The 26,388-nt window shown below is 43.3% G+C and overlaps 1 protein-coding gene across 2 annotated transcripts in view; it reads right to left on the bottom strand.

Moving 5' to 3' along the window:
• The window catches only part of nckap1l (NCK associated protein 1 like), a 51,111-nt gene that overhangs the window by 22,491 nt on the left and 2,232 nt on the right, over positions 1 to 26,388 (bottom strand). For both annotated transcript variants that reach the window (XR_014029491.1, XM_081357829.1), the window contains exons 2-15: positions 22,778 to 22,888; positions 22,320 to 22,412; positions 21,709 to 21,765; positions 21,481 to 21,623; positions 20,236 to 20,326; positions 19,509 to 19,646; positions 16,386 to 16,434; positions 14,858 to 15,014; positions 6,953 to 7,009; positions 6,446 to 6,542; positions 6,060 to 6,169; positions 5,608 to 5,740; positions 378 to 459; positions 1 to 48 (exon numbers count right to left, since the gene is read on the bottom strand). The exon at positions 1 to 48 is cut by the window's left edge and continues 11 nt beyond it. Coding sequence is in view for 1 of the 2 variants with exons in the window: in XM_081357829.1 (XP_081213955.1) it covers positions 1 to 48; positions 378 to 459; positions 5,608 to 5,740; positions 6,060 to 6,169; positions 6,446 to 6,542; positions 6,953 to 7,009; positions 14,858 to 15,014; positions 16,386 to 16,434; positions 19,509 to 19,646; positions 20,236 to 20,326; positions 21,481 to 21,623; positions 21,709 to 21,765; positions 22,320 to 22,412; positions 22,778 to 22,888 (1,366 nt within the window). In the remaining variant the exon portion in view is untranslated. The remainder of the gene's footprint in view (positions 49 to 377; positions 460 to 5,607; positions 5,741 to 6,059; positions 6,170 to 6,445; positions 6,543 to 6,952; positions 7,010 to 14,857; positions 15,015 to 16,385; positions 16,435 to 19,508; positions 19,647 to 20,235; positions 20,327 to 21,480; positions 21,624 to 21,708; positions 21,766 to 22,319; positions 22,413 to 22,777; positions 22,889 to 26,388) is intronic.

Here is a 26,388-nt window from a genome sequence, read left to right as displayed (position 1 = left end):
GCCAGTCCAGTCTGAACGGTCTCAGGTCGAACTCTTCTCCTGCATCCACTGCGGAAACACCAAAGAATATTCAGAAAGCCAATAAATGTGTGTGTAACAATTGAATCTGAATTCCTGCTACACATTTGATCTAATTTGCTGTAAGATGGCAGAAGAAAGAAAGGGACTTTCATCTCATCTCATATCTGTCTATCGATAGATTAGTGACTAATTCCCTAAACAGTTTATCATCAAGACACAGATCCTGGAAAGCAGGGCAAGAAATGTGGTTATTAGACAGGCATGAAAACAGGAATATTACACTTTGCACGATTATACAGTAAATGTGTTCAGAAGCAATCCTCAGTGCGTGTTGATCTGCAGGGTGGAAGACTCACAGTGCTTGAGACTCATTGAAGAAAGAGTTGAGACGAATGACGACATGAGAACCGATTCTTCCTCCGGACACACGTACATGCCCTGAAACCAGGAGACACGCCACATAAACACCTGTGTGTGTGTTTGCCAAGAGGATGGAGACAGTGCTGTACCTATCACACACACACACTCAGTGCTGTACCTATCACACACACACACTCAGTGCTGTACCTATCACACACACACACACACACACACACACACACACACACACACACACACACACACACACACACACACACACACACACACACACACACACACACACACACACACACACACACACACAGACAGACACACACACACACACACACACACACATAAAGACACACACACACACACACACACACACACACACATACAGACACACACAAGTCAAGTCAAGTCAAGTTTATTTATATAGCGCTTTTCACAACACAGGCTGTATCAAAGCAGCTTCACAGCAATAAATTAGAACAATACATCAATGTTTGTTTCTAGTGGAACGTCTACGTTTGGTAATGCTGATCAATAGTATCGTTGATTGATTAATTAAATTAAATATCCCCAACTGAGCAAGCCAAAGGCAACAGTGGCAAGGAACCGAAAAACTCCATCAGGTGACCTAATGGAGAAAAAAAAACCTTGGGAGAACCCAGGCTCAGTCGGGGGCCAGTTCTCCTCTGGCGTTTATAAGCTAGAGGTCGGATTTAACTGTAAGATTAAAAGTATTATATGAATGCCTGGCTGAAGAGATGCGTCTTTAATCTAGTTTTAAACTGGGAGAGCGAGTCTGAGCAACGAACAGTATCCGGAAGACTATTCCAGAGTTTTGGTGCTAAATGTGAAAATGCTCTCCCTCCTTTGGTGGACCTAGATATCCTAGGTATGACCAAAAGCCTCGAATTTAGTGATCTTAAAGAGCGCGATGGATTATAGGGCGATAGAAGATCCGTTAAATAAACTGGAGCTAAGCCGTTTAGGGCTTTATAAGTCAGTAGCAATACCTTGTAATTAATACGGGACTTTATAGGTAACCAATGTAGTGATGATAAAATCGGTGTTATATGATCATATTTTCTTGATCTAGTTAGAACTCTAGCGGCGGCATTTTGGACTAACTGTAGCTTGTTTATTGAGGATGCAGGACAACCGGCTAATAACGCATTACAGTAATCTAGTCTCGAAGTCATGAATGCATGAACTAACTTTTCTGCATCAGAAACTGATAGCATGTTACGTAGCTTAGCAATGTTTCTAAGGTGGAAAAAGGCTGTTCTTGTTACATATGAAATATGATTTTCAAAAGACAGGTTGCAGTCTAATATAACACCCAGGTCTTTTACTGTAGAGGATGAAGTAACAGGACATCCTACTATGTTAAAGTTGTATTGTGAGAGGTTTTGTGGGTGGTTTTTTGAACCGATAAGTAGTACCTCTGTCTTGTCTGGATTTAATAAAAGAAAATTACGCGTCATCCAATCTTTTATATCTTTAACACACTCTGTCAATTTGGATAATTTAGCGTTTTCATCCGGCCGTGATGAAATATAGATTTGAGTGTCATCAGCATAACAATGGAAACTAATTCCATGTTTCCTTATAATATTTCCAAGTGGCAGCATATATATTGAGAATAATAGAGGGCCTAACACAGATCCCTGCGGCACTCCATAGTTTACTGGAGTTATGATCGATTTTTCTCCATTTAAATAAACAAAATGGTAGCGGTCAGATAAATACGATCTAAACCAGCTTAATGCTTGTCCTTGAACACCAGTATAATTTTGTAATCGATCTAAGAGTATTGTATGATCTATAGTATCGAACGCAGCACTAAGATCAAGTAAAACTAATATTGAGATACAGCCTTGGTCAGAAGCTAAAAGTAAATCATTTGTGATTTTAACGAGCGCAGTTTCAGTGCTATGATGCGGCCTGAACCCAGACTGAAACTTTTCATAGGTGTCATTTTCTTGTAAGAAAGAGCCCAGTTGAGCGGACACAACTTTTTCTAGTATTTTAGACATAAAAGGTAGATTTGAAATGGGTCTATAATTTACTAGATTATTCGGATCTAATTGTGGTTTCTTAATGAGAGGTTTTATAACTGCCAGTTTAAATGTTTTTGGAACATAACCTAAAGATAAAGACGAGTTAATAATATTGAGGAGAGGCTCTTCCACTACAGGTAACACTTCTTTCAATAGTTTAGTTGGTATAGGATCTAGTAAACATGTTGTTGTTTTAGATGAAGTAAAAAGTTTATTTAACTCTTTTTGTTCTATAGTTGTAAAGCACTGTAATTGTTCTTGCGGGGTGATAATTGAGGCTGAATTATAAGGCGCGATTGAGGATTGAACGTTTACAATTGTGGTTCTGATGTTTTCTATTTTCTCAGTGAAGAACTTCATGAAATCATTACTACTAAACTGTAATGGAATATTTTGTGCAGGAGTCATCTGTTTATTTGTTAGTCTCGCCACGGTGTTAAATAAGAACTTAGGATTGTTATGGTTGTTTTCTATTAGTTTGCGGAGATGCTCAACCCTGGCCGCTTTTAGGGCCTTTTTATAACGTGACATACTGTCTTTCCATGCGATTCTAAAGACCTCTAAGTTAGTTTGTTTCCATTTACGCTCTAAATTACGGGTTTCTCTCTTTAGAACACGCGTAGTATTGTTGTACCATGGTGCTTTACTTTTCTCTCTGACCTTTTTTAATCTAATGGGCGCAACAATATCCAATGATCCAGAGAGAATGGTGCTCATAGTGCTAGTTAATTCCTCAAGTTCATCTGTTTGTTTGGGTTCACTGAGCAGCTGAGACAGATCCGATAAGCAATTTGAAAAATGATCTATGGTGGATGGAAGGATTGTTCTGCCTAATCGATAACGCGGCGCAGCATGATATATTACAGGAGTACGTAATATGCAAGTTACCATGTAATGGTCAGTGACATCGTCACTTTGTGGAATGATATCTATATCGGTTGGATCGGTTCCATGTGATATAATTAAATCGAGTGTATGATTAAATCGATGAGTTGGTCCGGTAACGTTTTGCTTGACCCCAAAGGAGTTTAATAAATCTGTAAACGCAGCCCCTAACGCATCATTTTGATTATCTACATGGATATTAAAGTCTCCAACAATTAATGCTTTATCGAAGTTAACTAATAGGTCTGAGAGAAGATCTGCAAACTCTTTTAGGAAATCAGCGTAAGGCCCAGGCGGTCTATATACGGTAGCCAAGGCTAGAGATAATAGGGATGTTTTTCGAACATCTAAGAGCGTAACATTTAGTACAAGTACTTCAAATGAAATAAACTTATAACCCGTTTTCTGAGTAACATTGAGAAAATCTCTATAGATTGTTGCAACACCGCCGCCACGACCAATCAGACGGGGCTCGTGCTTATAGGAGTATCCTGCTGGAGTAGACTCATTTAGACCAAAATAATCATTTGGTTTAAGCCAGGTTTCAGTAAGGCAAAGTACATCGAAGCTATTATCTGTGACTATTTCATTTACAATAACTGCCTTAGGTGTGAGTGATCTAATGTTTAGAAGACCTAGCTTTAGAAATTGTTTTTGATTACCAATAGCAACATTTTCTGGTTTAATAACAATTAGATTTTTTCTAGATCCTGCAGTAGATTTATGATTTGATCGCACTAAACAAGGAATAGACACAGTTTCTATGCAATGTTCTACACTATTTATATCAGTTAATTTGGTGCAGCAGAGACTATGATTTGGACTTTTGGTTACTAGTCAAAAGGTATTTAACATTTTGGAGATGTTATCTGACAGAAGATCCGATCCGAATCTGCTTGGGTGTAAGCCATCAGCACGGTAAAGCCTAGGACGCTCCCAAAACAGATTCCAATTATTTACAAAGAGCAGTTTCTGCTCATTGCACCATGACATTAACCATTCATTTAGCGCGAATAATCTACTAAACTTTTCATGACCTAGTCGGTACGTGGGAAGCGGTCCTGACACAATAATCGTTATATCAGGCGATGTGCTGCGTACCGTATCGATCAGATTCCTGAAGTCTTTCTTCAGAACCTCCGTCTGGCGCAGCCTGATGTCGTTCACTCCCGCGTGCAGGACCACAGTTCCGACGCGCTCGTTCAGAATCTCGGGAACGTGAGCAGCGATTTCAGAAACACGAGCACCAGGAAAGCAGTGATTATGCACCTTACTTTTATTTAACGTAACGTGTACGTGTCGAACGATGGAATCGCCGATGATCACAGCATCGCGTTCTGTTTCGCGAAGAGGGGAGAAACGGTTTTGTGTGGATATCTCGAAAACCGGGAGGGTCGGAGAGAGTTTTCTTGGTCTAGACCTGACTCGCGTCTTCCGCTGCGGAAAAATCCAGGCTTCGTGATGGCATGTTGGAGCCGGGGTGAACGAGACCATGGCTGATCGCGACCTCGACGTTCGGGACCGATGTTGAGGAACGCACGGAGTAGACGAGGTCGGAGTCAGCGGGTTAGTAACGTTAATCTCTGATTTGTGTGCCTCGGCACGTGATGTTTCAAGAGCTAACCGCCGGTCTCTCAGCTCGGCTTGTCTCACTAAAAGGTCGTGGATCTGTTTCTCAACAGCTTCCAGCTCAGACTGCACCGCGTGCAGCTCAAATGTGTCCTCACCTGCACCAAAAGGTAAACTACTTACATTTGATATATTCGCCATTTTAACAGATGGACAGTAAGTTAAGTTAGCAACGACGCTACCAGTGATGCTATCAATATTAATACTAATTTATGGCTTAAGTCTTGGATATAATCCGTCTTTTTACGGGTACGGGTGTAGAGTAGATGCACGATAGGCGAGAAAAAAAAAAAAAAAAAAAAATGTTTGTTTGTAAATGAGTGCGGAGAAGACGCGTTCAGCCGTGAACCCAACACACACATACACACACACACTCAGTGCTGTACATATCACACACACACACACACACACTCAGTGCTGTACCTATCACACACACACACACACACACACACACACACACACACACACACACACACACACACACACACACACACAGACACACACACACACACACACACACACACACACACACACACACTCAGTGCTGTACCTGTATGGTGTCTTTGAGCACGAGCGCGTCGTACTGGGACAGGTACTGGACACACACACACACACACACACACACACACACTCAGTGCTGTACCTGTATGGTGTCGTTGAGCACGAGCGCATCGTACTGGGACAGGTACTGGAGATGGTAGCGCTGGAGGATGTATCTGTGCTGGACCAGAAGAGATCGCAGACGCTCCATGCAGAACAGCAGCTCTGCCATCTGTCTGCATCACACACACACACACACACACACACACATTCATAACCCAACTTGTGATGGGCTTTTCCCACTGAATCAGTTTACACACACACACACACACACACACACACACTCGTGCTTCTCTTCCTGATAAACTCCTGATAGGAAACTAACACAAGCGCTGCCAGTCTTCTAATCCAGAGAGCGGAACAGAACATGAACATAACCATATGAGCCATTCTTCAGTTAGAGGCAATTATTACTAACTATGTTATAAAATATGAAAATATGATTTTTTTTGGTAAAGTGTGCACAGTTTAAGTTGTGTTGAGGATGAAACTCACGAGTCTGCGTAATCCTCCGGTGTCTTGGTTTTCGGGATGTTCTCGGCGTGCCGCACGAGCCAGAGCACTTCATCCCGGGAGAACGACAGCGCCATGAACACGAATAAAGCCTGGAACAAGCACAGGGTTCACAGATCTGTGGAGGCTCGTTTACGCCACAGAACTAAACATTAAAAATGTAGTTTTGACTTTTTATCTCACAATTGTGTTCTATAAAGTCAGAATTGTGAAATATAAAGTCACAAATGCAAGTTATAAAGTAAGAATTGCGAGATCGTCGCAATTATCTTCAAAAATGTTTTATTCTGTGGTGGAAACGAGCTTCAATAGAGATCTGGGTTAATATATATGAAAAAATATATAAAAATGAAAAGCATGATTGAAACCTTGGGTCCGAGCAGAGCCGGTTCATCCTCCAACACTTTGATCAGTTCCTTGAGAGCGTTTCTCAGAAAGCCTCGCTTCTCTCTCCGCACGGCTCCGCTGGAGAACAGGGAGACGTTTGGTTATGTGAACGTTAACAGAACATTCCTTCTTATCATTTTTCAAACATTACGGAAACGTTACTTTTAAAATGTTCTCTGATCGTTCTGAAACAAGTAGTAGCCTAACATTTAAAAAAAACGTTATACAAACGTCTAACAACGTTTCAGAAAAACGATAAATAATGTTTTTGTGCTAACGCTTTGAGAACATTATTAAAGACCAGATAACTTTGAACGAATTTTCTATTAATGTTACTGGAACAACATTTGTTCGTAAAGTTCAAAACCTTGACAGAACATTCACTGTTCGCTGTTTTTATTTTATTTTTAATGTCAATAACTGATAATGATTTTTTTTTCTTTCATCCCTGCATTTGAAGTTATCAAGTTGATACTTTAGATGCTCACCAGTTAGCGATGACATACTCTTTACATTCCTTGATGTCGGGAATACGCTTACTGTACCTGGAAAAGAATATGATCAGAGTGAACACATGAGAACAGTGGAGAGAACACATAAGAACAGTGGAGTGAACACATGAAAACAGTGGAGAGAACATATGAGAACAGTGGAGTGAACACATGAGAACAGTGGAGAGAACACATGAGAACAGTGAACACATGAGAACAGTGAACACATGAAAACAGTGGAGAGAACATATGAGAACAGTGGAGTGAACACATGAGAACAGTGGAGAGAACACATGAGAACAGTGGAGAGAACAGTGGAGAGAACACATGAGAACAGTGGAGTGAACACATGAGAACAGTGGAGAGAACAGTGGAGAGAACACAAGAGAACAGTGGAGAGAACACACGAGAACAGTGGAGAGAACACATGAGAACAGTGGAGAGAACACATGAGAACAGTGAACACACGAGAACAGTGGAGAGAACACATGAGAACAGTGGAGAGAACACATGAGAACAGTGGAGAGAACACATGAGAACAGTGGAGAGAACACACGAGAACAGTGGAGAGAACACATGAGAACAGTGGAGTGAACACACGAGAACAGTGGAGTGAACACATGAGAACAGTGGAGAGAACAGTGGAGAGAACACGAGAGAACAGTGGAGTGAACACATGAGAACAGTGAACACATGAGAACAGTGGAGTGAACACATGAGAACAGTGGAGAGAACACATGAGAACAGTGGAGAGAACACATGAGAACAGTGGAGAGAACACACGAGAACAGTGGAGAGAACACATGAGAACAGTGGAGTGAACACACGAGAACAGTGGAGTGAACACATGAGAACATTGAACACATGAGAACAGTGGAGAGAACACATAAGAACAGTGGAGAGAACACACGAGAACAGTGGAGAGAACACATGAGAACAGTGGAGAGAACACAAGAGAACAGTGGAGTGAACACATGAGAACAGTGGAGAGAACACATGAGAACACTGGAGAGAACACACGAGAACAGTGGAGAGAACACATGAGAACAGTGGAGTGAACACATGAGAACAGTGAACACACGAGAACAGTGGAGAGAACACATGAGAACAGTGGAGAGAACAGTGGAGAGAACACATGAGAACAGTGGAGAGAACACATGAGAACAGTGAACACATGAGAACAGTGGAGTGAACACATGAGAACAGTGGAGAGAACACATGAGAACAGTGGAGTGAACACATGAGGACAGTGGAGTGAACACATGAGAACAGTGGAGAGAACACATGACAACAGTGAACACATCAGAACAGTGAAGTGAACACATGAGAAAAGTGGAGTGAACACATGAGAACAGTGGAGAGAACACATGAGAACAGTGGAGTGAACACATGAGAACAGTGGAGAGAACACATGAGAACAGTGAACACATGAGAACAGTGGAGTGAACACATGAGAACAGTGGAGAGAACACATGAGAACAGTGGAGTGAACACATGAGGACAGTGGAGTGAACACATGAGAACAGTGGAGAGAACACATGAGAACAGTGGAGTGAACACATGAGAACACATGAGAACAGTGGAGTGAACACATGAGAACAGTGGAGTGAACACACGAGAACAGTGGAGTGAACACACGAGAACAGTGGAGAGAACACATGAGAACAGTGGAGTGAACACATGAGAACAGTGGAGTGAACACATGAGAACAGTGGAGTGAACACACGAGAACAGTGGAGTGAACACATGAGAACAGTGGAGTGAACACACGAGAACAGTGGAGAGAACACATGAGAACAGTGGAGTGAACACATGAGAACAGTGGAAAGAACACATGAGAACAGTGGAGTGAACACATGAGAACAGTGGAGTGAACACATGAGAACAGTGGAGAGAACACATGAGAACACATGAGAACAGTGGAGAGAACACATGAGAACAGTGGAGTGAACACATGAGAACAGTGGAGTGAACACATGAGAACAGTGGAGTGAACACACGAGAACAGTGGAGAGAACACATGAGAACAGTGGAGTGAACACATGAGAACAGTGGAGTGAACACACGAGAACAGTGGAGTGAACACATGAGAACACATGAGAACAGTGGAGAGAACACATGAGAACAGTGGAGTGAACACATGAGAACAGTGGAGTGAACACATGAGAACAGTGGAGTGAACACACGAGAACAGTGGAGAGAACACATGAGAACAGTGGAGTGAACACATGAGAACAGTGGAGTGAACACATGAGAACAGTGGAGTGAACACATGACAACAGTGGAGAGAACACATGAGAACAGTGGAGTGAACACATGAGAACACATGAGAACAGTGGAGTGAACACATGAGAACAGTGGAGTGAACACATGAGAACAGTGGAGTGAACACACGAGAACAGTGGAGTGAACACATGACAACAGTGGAGTGAACACATGAGAACAGTGGAGTGAACACATGAGAACAGTGGAGAGAACACATGACAACAGTGGAGAGAACAAATGAGAACAGTGGAGTGAACACATGAGAACAGTGGAGTGAACACACGAGAACAGTGGAGTGAACACATGAGAACAGTGGAGTGAACACATGAGAACAGTGGAGGAACGCATGAGAACAGTGGAGAGAACAAATGAGAACAGTGGAGTGAACACATGAGAACAGTGGAGTGAACACACGAGAACAGTGGAGTGAACACATGAGAACAGTGGAGAGAACACATGAGAACAGTGAACACATGAGAACAGTAGAGAGAACACATGAGAACAGTGGAGAGAACACACGAGAACAGTGGAGAGAACACATGAGAACAGTGGAGTGAACACACGAGAACAGTGGAGAGAACACATGAGAACAGTGAACACATGAGAACAGTAGAGAGAACACATGAGAAGAGTGGAGAGAACACAAGAGAACAGTGGAGAGAACACACGAGAACAGTGGAGAGAACACATGAGAACAGTGGAGTGAACACATGAGAACAGTGGAGTGAACACATGAGAACAGTGGAGAGAACACATGAGAACAGTGGAGAGAACAAATGAGAACAGTGGAGTGAACACATGAGAACAGTGGAGTGAACACATGACAACAGTGGAGTGAACACATGAGAACAGTGGAGTGAACACATGAGAACAGTGGAGAGAACACATGACAACAGTGGAGAGAACAAATGAGAACAGTGGAGTGAACACAGGAGAACAGTGGAGTGAACACACGAGAACAGTGGAGTGAACACATGAGAACAGTGGAGTGAACACATGAGAACAGTGGAGGAACACATGAGAACAGTGGAGAGAACAAATGAGAACAGTGGAGTGAACACATGAGAACAGTGGAGTGAACACACGAGAACAGTGGAGTGAACACATGAGAACAGTGGAGTGAACACACAAGAACAGTGGAGAGAACACATGAGAACAGTGAACACATGAGAACAGTAGAGAGAACAGTGGAGTGAACACATGAGAACAGTGGAGAGAAAACATGAGAACAGTGAACACATGAGAACAGTGGAGTGAACACATGAGAACAGTGGAGAGAACACACGAGAACAGTGGAGTGAACACATGAGAACAGTGGAGAGAAAACATGAGAACAGTGAACACATGAGAACAGTGGAGTGAACACATGAGAACAGTGGAGAGAACACACGAGAACAGTGGAGAGAACACATGAGAACAGTGAACACATGAGAACAGTGGAGTGAACACACGAGAACAGTGGAGAGAACACATGAGAACAGTGAACACATGAGAACAGTGGAGAGAACACATGAGAACAGTGGAGTGAACACATGAGAACAGTGGAGAGAAAACATGAGAACAGTGAACACATGAGAACAGTGGAGTGAACACATGAGAACAGTGGAGAGAACACACGAGAACAGTGGAGAGAACACATGAGAACAGTGAACACATGAGAACAGTGGAGTGAACACACGAGAACAGTGGAGAGAACACATGAGAACAGTGAACACATGAGAACAGTGGAGAGAACACATGAGAACAGTGGAGTGAACACATGAGAACAGTGGAGTGAACACATGAGAACAGTGGAGAGAACACATGAGAACAGTGGAGAGAACAAATGAGAACAGTGGAGAGAACACATGAGAACAGTGAACACATGAGAACAGTGGAGAGAACATATGAGAACAGTGAACACATGAGAACAGTGGAGAGAACACATGAGAACAGTGGAGTGAACACATGAGAACAGTGAACACGTGAGAACAGTGGAGTGAACACATGAGAACAGTGGAGTGAACACATGAGAACAGTGGAGTGAACACATGAGAACAGTGGAGAGAACACATGAGAACAGTAGAGAGAACAAATGAGAACAGTGGAGTGAACACATGAGAACAGTGGAGTGAACACACGAGAACAGTGGAGTGAACACATGAGAACAGTGGAGAGAACACATGAGAACAGTGGAGAGAACACATGAGAACAGTGGAGTGAACACACGAGAACAGTGGAGTGAACACACGAGAACAGTGGAGTGAACACACGAGAACAGTGGAGAGAACACATGAGAACAGTGGAGAGAACACATGAGAACAGTGAACACATGAGAACAGTGGAGAGAACACATGAGAACAGTGGAGAGAACACATGAGAACAGTGAACACATGAGAACAGTGGAGAGAACACATGAGAACAGTGGAGTGAACACATGAGAACAGTGGAGAGAACACATGAGAACAGTGGAGAGAACAAATGAGAACAGTGGAGAGAACACATGAGAACAGTGAACACATGAGAACAGTGGAGAGAACACATGAGAACACATGAGAACAGTGGAGTGAACACATGAGAACAGTGGAGAGAACACATGAGAACAGTGGAGAGAACAAATGAGAACAGTGGAGAGAACACATGAGAACAGTGAACACATGAGAACAGTGGAGAGAACACATGAGAACAGTGAACACATGAGAACAGTGGAGAGAACACATGAGAACAGTGGAGTGAACACATGAGAACAGTGAACACGTGAGAACAGTGGAGTGAACACACGAGAACAGTGGAGTGAACACATGAGAACAGTGGAGAGAACACATGAGAACAGTAGAGAGAACAAATGAGAACAGTGGAGTGAACACATGAGAACAGTGGAGTGAACACACGAGAACAGTGGAGTGAACACATGAGAACAGTGGAGAGAACACATGAGAACAGTGGAGAGAACACATGAGAACAGTGGAGAGAACACATGAGAACAGTGGAGTGAACACATGAGAACAGTGAACACGTGAGAACAGTGGAGTGAACACACGAGAACAGTGGAGTGAACGAGTGAACACATGAGAACAGTGGAGAGAACACATGAGAACAGTGGAGAGAACACATGAGAAGAGTGGAGTGAACACACAAGAACAGTGGAGAGAACGAGTGAAAACATGAGAACAGTGGAGAGAACACATGAGAACAGTGGAGAGAACACATGAGAACAGTGGAGTGAACACATGAGAACAGTGGAGAGAACACATGAGAACAGTGGAGTGAACACATGAGAACAGTGGAGTGAACACATGAGAACAGTGAGAACACATGAGAACAGTGGAGAGAACACATGAGAACAGTGAACACATGAGAACAGTGGAGAGAACACATGAGAACAGTGAACACATGAGAACAGTGGAGAGAACACATGAGAACAGTGGAGTGAACATATGAGAACAGTAAACACGTGAGAACAGTGGAGTGAACACACGAGAACAGTGGAGTGAACGAGTGAACACATGAGAACAGTGGAGTGAACACATGAGAACAGTGGAGAGAACACATGAGAACAGTGGAGTGAACACACAAGAACAGTGGAGAGAACGAGTGAAAACATGAGAACAGTGGAGAGAACACATGAGAACAGTGGAGAGAACACATGAGAACAGTGGAGTGAACACATGAGAACAGTGGAGAGAACACATGAGAACAGTGGAGTGAACACATGAGAACAGTGGAGTGAACACATGAGAACAGTGAGAACACATGAGAACAGTGGAGAGAACACATGAGAACAGTGAACACATGAGAACAGTGGAGAGAACACATGAGAACAGTGAACACATGAGAACAGTGGAGAGAACACATGAGAACAGTGGAGTGAACACATGAGAACAGTGAACACATGAGAACAGTGGAGAGAACACATGAAAACAGTGAACACATGAGAACAGTGGAGAGAACACATGAGAACAGTGGAGTGAACACATGAGAACAGTGAACACATGAGAACAGTGGAGTGAACACATGAGAACAGTGAACACATGAGAACAGTGGAGAGAACACATGAGAACAGTGGAGTGAACACATGAGAACAGTGAACACATGAGAACAGTGGAGTGAACACATGAGAACAGTGAACACATGAGAACAGTGGAGAGAACACATGAGAACAGTGAACACACGAGAACAGTGGAGAGAACACATGAGAACAGCGGAGTGAACACATGAGAACAGTGGAGAGAACACATGAGAACAGTGGAGTGAACACATGAGAACAGTTGAGAGAACACATGAGAACAGTGGAGAGAACAAATGAGAACAGTGGAGAGAACACATGAGAACAGTGGAGAGAACACATGAGTACAGTGGAGAGAACACATGAGAACAGTGGAGTGAACACATGAGAACAGTGGAGTGAACACACGAGAACAGTGGAGTGAACGAGTGAACACATGAGAACAGTGGAGTGAACACATGAGAACAGTGGAGTGAACGAGTGAACACATGAGAACAGTGGAGTGAACACATGAGAACAGTGGAGAGAACACATGAGTACAGTGGAGAGAACACATGAGAACAGTGGAGTGAACACATGAGAACAGTGGAGTGAACACACGAGAACAGTGGAGTGAACGAGTGAACACATGAGAACAGTGGAGTGAACACATGAGAACAGTGGAGTGAACGAGTGAACACATGAGAACAGTGGAGTGAACACATGAGAACAGTGGCGAGAACACATGAGAACAGTGGAGTGAACACATGAGAACAGTGGAGTGAACACATGAGAACAGTGGAGTGAACACATGAGAACAGTGGAGTGAACACATGAGAACAGTGGAGTGAACCCACGAGAACAGTGGAGAGAACACATGAGAACAGTGGAGTGAACACAGGAGAACAGTGAAGAGAACAGTGGAGTGAACACATGAGGAGTGAACACACGAGAACAGTGGAGAGAACACATGAGAACAGTGGAGAGAACACACAAGAACAGTGGAGAGAACACATGAGAACAGTGGAGAGAACACATGAGAACAGTGGAGTGAACACATGAGAACAGTGGAGTGAACACATGAGAACAGTGGCGAGAACACATGAGAACAGTGGAGTGAACACATGAGAACACATGAGAACAGTGGAGTGAACACATGAGAACAGTGGAGTGAACACATGAGAACAGTGGAGTGAACCCACGAGAACAGTGGAGAGAACACATGAGAACAGTGGAGTGAACACAGGAGAACAGTGAAGAGAACAGTGGAGTGAACACATGAGGAGTGAACACACGAGAACAGTGGAGAGAACACATGAGAACAGTGGAGAGAACACACAAGAACAGTGGAGAGAACACATGAGAACAGTGGAGAGAACACATGAGAACAGTGGAGAGAACACATGAGAACAGTGGAGAGAACACATGAGAACAGTGGAGAGAACACACAAGAACAGTGGAGAGAACACATGAGAACAGTGGAGAGAACACATGAGAACAGTGGAGAGAACACACAAGAACAGTGGAGAGAACACATGAGAACAGTGGAGAGAACACATGAGAACAGTGGAGAGAACACATGAGAACAGTGGAGAGAACACATGAGAACAGTGGAGAGAACACACAAGAACAGTGGAGAGAACACATGAGAACAGTGCAGCATCATGCGTTACCCTTTGAGACTGTCGAAGAACTCCTCAGAGAGCTTGTGTATGTTGAGCACCTCGTCTCTGATGACTGTGATGTACAGGCCGCTGCGAAGAGCCAACTTCCACAAGCTCTGGGAACTAGCGTTACTGTTCAGACTCCCGTGACACAGCAGGAACCCGACTGAACAACACAACACAACAACACATCAACACAACAACACAACCCCTGACTGAACAACACAACAACACATCAACACAACAACTCATCAGCACAACAACTCATCAACACAACAACACAACCCCCGACTGAACAACAACATAACAACACATCAACACAACAACACAACAACACATCAACACATCAACACTACAACACAACCCCTGACTGAACAACAACACAACACATCAGCACAACAACACAACACATCAACACATCCCCCGACTGAACAACACAACACAACAACACATCAACACAACAACTCATCAACACAACAACACAACCCCCGACTGAACAACAACACAACAACACATCAACACAACACATCAACACATCAGCACAACAACACATCAACACATCCCCCGACTGAACAACACAACACAACAACACATCAACACAACCCCCGACTGAACAACACAACACAACAACACAACAACACAACCCCCAACTGAACAACACAACACAACAACATATCAACACAACAACACATCAACACAACACATCAACACATCAACACATCCCCTGCCTGAACAACACAGCTACACATCAACACAACCCCCGACTGAACAACACAACACAACACATCAACACAACAACACAACACATCAACACAACAACACAACAACACAACAACAACACATCAACACAACCCCCGACTGAACAACACAACAACACATCAACACACAACACATCACACAACTAATTGCGTTACTTATTTACTTTTTATAGAAAGTAATGCGTTACATTACTTTTGCTCTACTTCTTCTCACCTGGACTGGGCTTGCCTGTTTGTTCTTACACTCTAAAAAATTCTTGGTTGTTTAAATTCATGTTTGGGTCAAATATGGACAAACCCTAGTGTTGGTTTAAATTTTTAATCACATTTTAAACCCAATTGTTGGGTTTGTCCATATTTGATCAAAACATGGGTTTAAACAATCCAGCATTTTTTAGAGTGTAATAACAAAAAGAATCCTAATTCTAGCACATGTCAAGGCCCTTTCACAACAGAAGTGAAGTGAATAAGCCCAGCACTATTCTGCTGCTTTTCATTCCAGCTAAAATACAAAAAACCAAAGTTGATACACAACCACTGACATAGAGCACAAATCTTGGGTTATTAACTGCAGATATTACATTAGGATTATTTACTGTATCTAGTGATGTTGATGTGTGCATTTATCCACTGATCTAAGAAATCCTGGAGCCACAGTGGCCGGTGAAGGGATAACGTTTTCAAATAGAATAACACACAAGGTCATCTGAGCACTGACAGAAATGCTCTCTCAATTAAAGAGTTGTGTTTAGAGAGTATAAGAAGTGTGTGTCACTCACTGAGGATCCAGCGCTCCATCACCTCCATGGACAGATACTCACAAGCCATCTATAAACAATGTTCAGTGTCAGTCTTTTATTCACACTGTTGCATGTGTTTACTGATGATGATGATGGGCAGATGTGTACAGATGTGAAGCTGACGATGATGGGCAGATGTGTGCATATGTGAAGATGATGATTGGCAGATGTGTACAGATGTGAAGATGATGATTGGCAGATGTGTACAGATGTGAAGCTGATGCATGAGTTTACTGATGATGATGGGCAGATGTGTACAGATGTGACACTAATGCATGATGGGCAGATGTGTACAGATGTGAAGCTAATGATGATGGGCAGATGTGTACAGATGTGAAGCTGATGATGATGGGATGATGATGGGCAGATGTGTACAGATGTGAAGATGATGATGGACATATGTGTACAGATGTGAAGCTGATGCATGAGTTTACTGATGATGATGGGCAGATGTGAAGATGATAGACAGATGTGTACAGATGTGAAGCTGATGCATGAGTTTACTGATGATGATGGGCAGATGTGTACAGATGTGAAGATGATGATGGACATATGTGTACAGATGTGAAGCTGATGCATGAGTTTACTGATGATGATGGGCAGATGTGTACAGATGTGACACTAATGCATGATGGGCAGATGTGTACAGATGTGAAGCTAATGATGATGGGCAGATGTGTACAGATGTGAAGCTGATGATGATGGGATGATGATGGGCAGATGTGTACAGATGTGAAGATGATGATGGACATATGTGTACAGATGTGAAGCTGATGCATGAGTTTACTGATGGGCAGATGTGTACAGATGTGAAGATGATAGACAGATGTGTACAGATGTGAAGCTGATGCATGAGTTTACTGATGATGATGGGCAGATGTGTACAGATGTGAAGCTGATGATGATGGGCAGATGTGTACAGATGTGAAGCTGATGATGATGGGCAGATGTGTGCAAATGTGAAGCTGATGCTGATGATGATGGGCAGATGTCTACAGATGTGAAGCTGATGCTGATGATGATGGGCAGATGTGTACAGATGTGAAGCTGATGATGATGGGCAGATGTCTACAGATGTGAAGCTGATGCTGATGATGATGGGCAGATGTGTACAGATGTGAAGCTGATGCATGATTGGCAGATGTGTACAAATGTGAAGCTAATGCATGATTGGCAGATGTGAAGCTGATGATGATGAGCAGATGTGTACAGATGTGAAGCTGATGATGATGGGCAGATGTGTACAGATGTGAAGATAATGATGATGGGCAGATGTGTACAGATGTGAAGATGATGATGGACAGATGTGTACAGATGTGAAGCTAATGCATGATGGACAGATGTGTACAGATGTGAAGCTGATGATGACGGGCAGATGTGTACAGATATGAAGCTGATGATGGACAGATGTGTACAGATGTGAAGATGATGATGGACAGATGTGTACAGATGTGAAGATGATGGACAGATGTGTACAGATGTGAAGATGATGATGGACAGATGTGTACAGATGTGAAGCTGATGCATGAGTTTACTGATGATGATGGGCAGATGTCTACAGATGTGAAGCTAATGATGATGGACATATGTGTACAGATGTGAAGCTGATGCATGAGTTTACGGATGATGATGGGCAGATGTGTACAGATGTGACACTAATGCATGATGGGCAGATGTGTACAGATGTGAAGCTAATGATGATGGGCAGATGTGTACAGATGTGAAGTTTATGCATGATTGGCAGATGTGTACAGATGTGAAGCTAATGCATGATTGGCAGATGTGTACAGATGTGAAGCTGATGATGATGGGCAGATGTCTACAGATGTGAAGCTGATGCTGATGATGATGGCAGATGTGTACAGATGTGAAGCTAATGCATGATTGGTAGATGTGTACAGATGTGAAGCTAATGATGATGAGCAGATGTGTACAGATGTGAAGATGATGATGGATAGATGTGTACAGATGTGAAGCTGATTCATGAGTTTACTAATGCATGATTGGCAGATGTGTACAAATGTGAAGCTAATGCATGATTGGCAGATGTGTACAGATGTGAAGCTGATGATGATGGGTAGATGTGTACAGATGTGAAGCTGATGCTGATGATGATGGCAGATGTGTACAGATGTGAAGCTAATGCATGATTGGTAGATGTGTACAGATGTGAAGCTAATGATGATGAGCAGATGTGTACAGATGTGAAGATGATGATGGATAGATGTGTACAGATGTGAAGCTGATTCATGAGTTTACTAATGCATGATTGGCAGATGTGTACAAATGTGAAGCTAATGCATGATTGGCAGATGTGTACAGATGTGAAGCTGATGATGATGGATAGATGTGTACAGATGTGAAGCTGATGCATGAGTTTACTAATGCATGATTGGCAGATGTGTACAAATGTGAAGCTAATGCATGATTGGCAGATGTGTACAGATGTGAAGCTGATGATGATGGGTAGATGTGTACAGATGTGAAGCTGATGCTGATGATGATGGGCAGATGTGTGCAGATGTGAAGCTGATGATGATGGGCAGATGTGTACAGATGTGAAGCTGATGCATGAGTTTACGGATGATGATGGGCAGATGTCTACAGATGTGAAGCTGATGATGATGGGCAGATGTGTACAGATGTGAAGTTTATGCCTGATTGGCAGATGTGTACAGATGTGAAGCTAATGCATGATTGGCAGATGTGTACAGATGTGAAGCTAATGCATAATTGGCAGATGTGTACACATGTGAAGCTGATGATGATGGGCAGATGTCTACAGATGTGAAGCTGATGATGTTGGCAGATGTGTACAGATGTGAAGCTAATGCATGATTGGTAGATGTGTACAGATGTGAAGCTAATGATGATGAGCAGATGTGTACAGATGTGAAGATGATGATGGATAGATGTGTACAGATGTGAAGCTGATGCATGAGTTTACTAATGCATGATTGGCAGATGTGTACAAATGTGAAGCTAATGCATGATTGGCAGATGTGTACAGATGTGAAGCTGATGCTGATGGGTAGATGTGTACAGATGTGAAGCTGATGCTGATGATGATGGGCAGATGTGTACAGATGTGTATATACGTACGGTGTCGCAGCAGACGGGGCTCAGCATGGCGGCGGGTGAGGCCAGCAGAGACAGGAGCTGAGCGCCTCGACACTGGTCAGCGGTCAGATTCCTCCGCGGATACACCAGGTGTAGCGAGAGAAGAGCCTCCGTCACAGACTGACAACAGCACACACACACACGCCTTATACATCCGACAGTCAATCACTTATTTCTATACAGGATTCTTACAGTTACTTACAGTTAGTAGAATGCATAAAGTGAACAATCGAAGTAAAACCTAACCCTTATTTGCCAAGGCATTAGGGGTGTAACGATACCCTCATGTCATGATTCGGTACATATCACGATACTGAACTCACGATACAATATTATTGAGATACTCCAAGATATATGATAAAAGGTAAAAAATTGTTTTACTGTTGATTAAAATGCTAAATTTGGTATTACATTGTTTGTGTAAATGAATTGTCTTGGACTTGGTGCTGAAACCCAAAGCACAGGACAATAGAGACACCAGAATAACAATATTCATGATTCTGAAGCTGAAAATACTGAATTATTTTAGACGAATATGCTTTCACTGTTACTGACTAGATATATTTTAAATAATGTAGGACACTTTTTACTGGTAACATCAGACATTTGGTCTCAATGATACTAAATAACAAATCAAGAATATTATTTTGTACCATAATAAACTGTTGTTTCCAGTACCTGTGCTGTGATGGAAGTGAATGCGACTGACCTTGGTGTGAGGGCCGAACTCCTCCGCCAGTTTTTTCCAGGGATGATCGTACTCGAGGAACATCTGGCCAAGACGAGGGTACGAGGGATCGCTGCGTAATCATACTCCAGATTATTATATATTTCTAATATAACCCACACATAAACCTTTTTGCATTTGCACTGTCAGTTGTGGGAAGCAGCCATCCGTCCTCATGAGGAAAACTATGGAAGCTTGTTTCGCCACAGAATAAAAAATAAAAAAGGTAATTGCGACTTTTTGTGAAACTGTGAAAATAAACAAAACAATGTCTTGGGTTTGATAACTACGAGACACTGAAAACAAGTCAAATGTAACGGCGTAACATGAAATAAACCAATCAGAGCGTCATCTCACATTCCCTTTAAGAGCAGGCGCGCTTGTTCCATGGCGGATTGCTATTATAACGGCGGATTTGCCAGGAGCGGTTCACAGCCGAGGAGACCGGCGTTCTCGTCAGGGCCGTAAAACACAGAGAAGTGACATTGGGGATGGAGAAACACACCCAGATTAGCTTCGGTTAAACAGGCGTATGATCATTTGGGTAAATGTGTAAGCTAGATTTATGCCTATTTTTCACATCTTCATGGACACCACAATAATTTCCCTCGTGTGGAATATTTTTCCTTGTAATTATGTATGGTTTGCAAAATGGGAACTGCTGCGTCTGTGTGTAGATGAGAGAAGCAAAGTGTGTGTGTGTTGTGCACATGCTACATTATGGCCAAGCATGCGCCCTTAAAACAGCATCTGAATAACGCGCCGCTGACTTTAGACGAGGTTTCTCCTGGTCTGTGGCGGAATTGTTTTCTGAAACTGCAAAATAGCACCAGGGAACGTTTGCGCCAGAACACGTCTCCTCTTTTCGCTGAACCGCCCCCGGGAGCGCAAGTTCATTCCCTAATTTACCGTCGTGCGTCTGTGGAGGGAAGAGGTAATTGAGTATGTCATTACGTATGAATGTAATCTTACTACGTACTACATTTGCCATGCTGTCATTATCATGTGATTTACCAGTGTCAGTTGCTGGTTCATAAATCCTCTTCTGTGGCCTCATGGGATAGTAAAGTGTCCATCATATGCACACTTTTTCCTACTCTTTTATGAGTACTGTGAATTCAGACATACTTGTTTTGTCACATACTGTTCTTGCCTCCTACATAGTAGGGAAGCATGTGATTTCGACCGCAGCCGTAGTGTCTAAACGTGGTCACATGATCAAATTACCTGTTTCCGTTGGACAGCTCATATGCACTGTTATACATTCCCACAATCAGCTTCTTGTCATCGATGCGGGACAACATGAAAATGACTGAGGCGTAGGTGACGATGAGATCCAGGTAGTTCTTGGTGAAGTCAGTATTTATGGTCTGAAAGCATTTATGAGCACAGATGAATATAAAACAGATGAACATCTGCCTTATGAATTCTACTCTCTTCAAGAGTCATACTTACAATGTTAAAGAAGCACTGGCAGGCATCTATTGTGTTGAGCAACTCATAAACATGATCCTAAAGACAAAACATGAATAAATTAATTAAAAATACTGAACCTAAAACAGGAATAAGAGAATATCAGTTTTATTACAAAATACTACTGAAAGATTTACTAAATGACTCCTGATTCCAACACTTAATTGCTGTTTGTCATATTCCAATATTTCATAAAAACGATGACTCCATACACATTTACTAATTTAGTAGACATAAGGTCGTTGCTACTTATCTTTAGTGTCTATCTAGTGGTTTGCACCAGTGTTGGGGAAAGTTACTTTTAAAATGAATGTTACTTTTTCTCCGCTGGCTGAGGCTCGATCTCTTCCAGACCTTGCAGGTGTTTTTTTTTCTTTTTACTGAGAAGTTATTTTTTGCAAGTGAAAAAAACCAATGTATTTAAAGTAACTCAATCAAAAAGGTATCTCAATTTTTGGGAGTAAGTAAAATCTAAAAAAGCCGGTGCAAAAATGAAACCACATACAAGAGTTGATTACAGTGTATTGATTAAATTGCTGCCCAGCCAGTAATATGACCAAGATAAACACTACATGATCAGCTGACACTCTTACCCTGAACTCCATGATGTCGATGAAGGACTCATAGAAACTGTGCAGGCCCTCCAGAACGACCGACTTCTGCTTCTGTATGCTGCTCAGATGTTGCTGCAGAAACACGGTGTGATGGAGGAAGAAAATAAGTGCTAACACTTTACTTCAATAGTCCAATTTAGACATTCTATTATAGCAACTACATGCCAAATAACTCTCATTAGGATATTAGAAGACTGTCTAATATCTGCTAGCTCTTTGTTGTGATGCTCCTCACTATTAGTAACTTTATAACTAACGTCAACATATTCTAACCCGAACCTGACTAATACTCTACTAATACTCAAATGACAGTTAGTTGACAAAGTTACTTATACTGTAGCTAGTTGAATGTATAAAGTGGACTATCAAAATAGTGTAACCAAATAATTATTTAACATTTGAGCAATGAATCACAGCTGTTGTCTGTCAATACTCACACTGCCACCCCTGAAGTCAATGTTGGGGAATTTTCTGTTGATGTATTTGGTGGCAGACTCCATGCTTTTATCAGTAAAGTATGATGGTCTTCTCTTTGGGTCTGTGCATACCTGGAAAAACATATACATTAGCCAAAACACAGAATCCAAAATCACATTACAGAGATACACCACCACCACCACAAAAAAAGGAGACATTTCTCCATTCTTGTCCATGAATGATCAGCCCCAAACTCTCAGCCTGCTACTGTAGCCACTCCCCAAACTCTCCGCCTGCAACAGTAGCCACTCCCCAAACTCTCAGCCTGATACTGTAGCCACTCCCCAAACTCTCCGCCTGCTACAGTAGCCACTCCCCAAACTCTCAGCCTGCTACTGTAGCCACTCCCCAAACTCTCCGCCTGCTACAGTAGCCACTCCCCAAACTCTCCGCCTGCTACTGTAGCCACTCCCCAAACTCTCCGCCTGCTACAGTAGCCACTCCCCAAACTCTCAGCCTGCTACTGTAGCCACTCCCCAAACTCTCCGCCTGCTACAGTAGCCACTCCCCAAACTCTCCGCCTGCTACTGTAGCCACTCCCCAAACTCTCCGCCTGCTACAGTAGCCACTCCCCAAACTCTCAGCCTGCTACTGTAGCCACTCCCCAAACTATCCGCCTGCTACAGTAGCCACTCCCCAAACTCTCCGCCTGCTACAGTAGCCACTCCCCAAACTCTCAGCCTGCTACAGTAGCCACTTCCCAAACTCTCCGCCTGCAACAGTAGCCACTCCCCAAACTCTCAGCCTGATACTGTAGCCACTCCCCAAACTCTCCGCCTGCTACAGTAGCCACTCCCCAAACTCTTAGCCTGCTACTGTAGCCACTCCCCAAACTCTCCGCCTGCTACAGTAGCCACTCCCCAAACTCTCCGCCTGCTACTGTAGCCACTCCCCAAACTCTCCGCCTGCTACAGTAGCCACTCCCCAAACTCTCAGCCTGCTACTGTAGCCACTCCCCAAACTCTCCGCCTGCTACAGTAGCCACTCCCCAAACTCTCCGCCTGCTACTGTAGCCACTCCCCAAACTCTCCGCCTGCTACAGTAGCCACTCCCCAAACTCTCAGCCTGTTACTGTAGCCACTCCCCAAACTCTCCGCCTGCTACAGTAGCCACTCCCCAAACTCTCCGCCTGCTACAGTAGCCACTCCCCAAACTCTCCGCCTGCTACAGTAGCCACTCCCCAAACTCTCCGCCTGCTACAGTAGCCACTCCCCAAACTCTCAGCCTGCTACAGTAGCCACTCCCCAAACTCTCCGCCTGCTACAGTAGCCACTCCCCAAACTCTCCGCCTGCTACAGTAGCCACTCCCCAAACTCTCCGCCTGCTACAGTAGCCACTCCCCAAACTCTCCGCCTGCTACAGTAGCCACTCCCCAAACTCTCCGCCTGCTACAGTAGCCACTCCCCAAACTCTCCGCCTGCTACAGTAGCCACTCCCCAAACTCTCCGCCTGCTACAGTAGCCACTCCCCAAACTCTCCGCCTGCTACTGTAGCCACACCCCAAACTCTCCGCCTGCTACAGTAGCCACTCCCCAAACTCTCCGCCTGCTACAGTAGCCACACCCCAAACTCTCAGTCTGCTACAGTAGCCACTCCCCAAACTCTGCGCCTGCTACAGTAGCCACTCCCCAAACTCTCCGCCTGCTACAGTAGCCACTCCCCAAACTCTCAGCCTGCTCCAATAGCCACACCCCAAACTCTCAGTCTGCTACAGTAGCCACTCCCCAAACTCTGCGCCTGCTACAGTAGCCACACCCCAAACTCTCCGCCTGCTACAGTAGCCACTCCCCAAACTCTCAGCCTGCTACAGTAGCCACGCCCCAAACTCTCAGCCTGCTACAGTAGCCACTCCCCAAACTCTCCGCCTGCTACTGTAGCCACACCCCAAACTCTCCGCCTGCTACAGTAGCCACTCCCCAAACTCTCCGCCTGCTACAGTAGCCACACCCCAAACTCTCAGTCTGCTACAGTAGCCACTCCCCAAACTCTGCGCCTGCTACAGTAGCCACTCCCCAAACTCTCCGCCTGCTACAGTAGCCACTCCCCAAACTCTCAGCCAGCTCCAACAGCCACACCCCAAACTCTCAGTCTGCTACAGTAGCCACTCCCCAAACTCTGCGCCTGCTACAGTAGCCACACCCCAAACTCTCCGCCTGCTACAGTAGCCACTCCCCAAACTCTCAGCCTGCTACAGTAGCCACGCCCCAAACTCTCAGCCTGCTACAGTAGCCACGCCCCAAACTCTCGCTATAGGTTGAGCTAAGATATTAAAGGATCTGGGGCCCGTTCTTCGTATTTTGCTTAAAACATCTGAGATCAAATTACACATCCAAGATGATATCATCGTGCTAATAATGATCTGGCTAATTAGGTTCTTCGAACACACTTGCTGGATATGATTAGTATCGCTGGATTGAGTTATCTGAGATAACTGCGCGTTCATGCGCTGGTTTAAAAGGGGATATGTATCGATAGTAGAAACATTGATCAGCAACGCTGCTATTGGCTGCTCAGCGTGGCCAAAGAACGCGCTCAGTTTTACTCAGCAGAGCAAGAACTAATACTCGAAGTTTATTCGGAATTTTAATGTTTAATCAAAACGCCAGGGAACACCTCAAAGTCTGCAAAAGCCAGGAGAGAGGGCTGGCAAAAAGTAGCAGACAATTTAAATCCGTTAGAAGTGGCCATGTTAGATGTTTTTATCACTTAATAGCCTATATTTTTGTTTTTTAATAATTGCATAAGTACTTTGTTCATTGTAATGTCAGTCACCACAACATGGGAACAAATAAAAGTGAAGTACAAAAATATTCTACATAATGGTAATTTTTAGTTATATTATAGTCTCTTTTATAAAAGGCACTGTTAAATAAATGGTTGTCTGTTTATAAAAGCAACCAAGAAAAAGGCTGAGAAAAAAATAGAAAAGATCTTAGTAGCCTACACTGTAAAATAATTTTTGCTGCATTAAATTAAGGCCGTATAGTCATTTCAACTGTTAAATCTTGAGTAATGATGAATTGCTTTGACTTGCAAAAGTGAAAACTGATAAACTTATGTTAATGTAAAAATATTTTGCCATGAGTTATTGATCACATTTTCCCCCAGTGTAGTTCATTGTAATGACATTGTGTTTTCCTCTTTTGTGCACTTTTACATAATACACCAACACTTGTATCTGTTCCCAAGAAAGTGGAGCTGAAATATGTGCAGTAAGTGGACATTTTCTAACTTTCCAAAGGAAAGAAAGTATAAGACTTTGTAATGTCCATTTGTTTCCATTGCACTGGACAGTGAATAAACCCTCTCAGATAACTATCATATGGAGGAACTAGCCTACCTTCAAGTGCATAAATAACTTTACTTCATTTATACTTGTATGCTTTATGGCTGCACTATAAGTTCAGGATTCCACATCTACAGAAAGGCCTACAGAAGAGTCTGCACACACAGAGGAGACACAGGCCTACAGGTGGGCAGTGGATAGACAACGTTTCCTTTTTATTTGTTGCATGAGGCATGTGTCCAATATCTCTTGTTGCAGGCACTTGACCACTGGCTTTTCTTTACA

Source organism: Scardinius erythrophthalmus (assembly GCF_964197995.2).
Source record: "Scardinius erythrophthalmus genome assembly, chromosome: 25".
NCBI lineage: Eukaryota > Metazoa > Chordata > Actinopteri > Cypriniformes > Leuciscidae > Scardinius > Scardinius erythrophthalmus.
The sequence above is the reverse complement of the archived record's forward strand: the minus strand, read 5'-3'. Positions and strand labels throughout refer to the sequence as shown.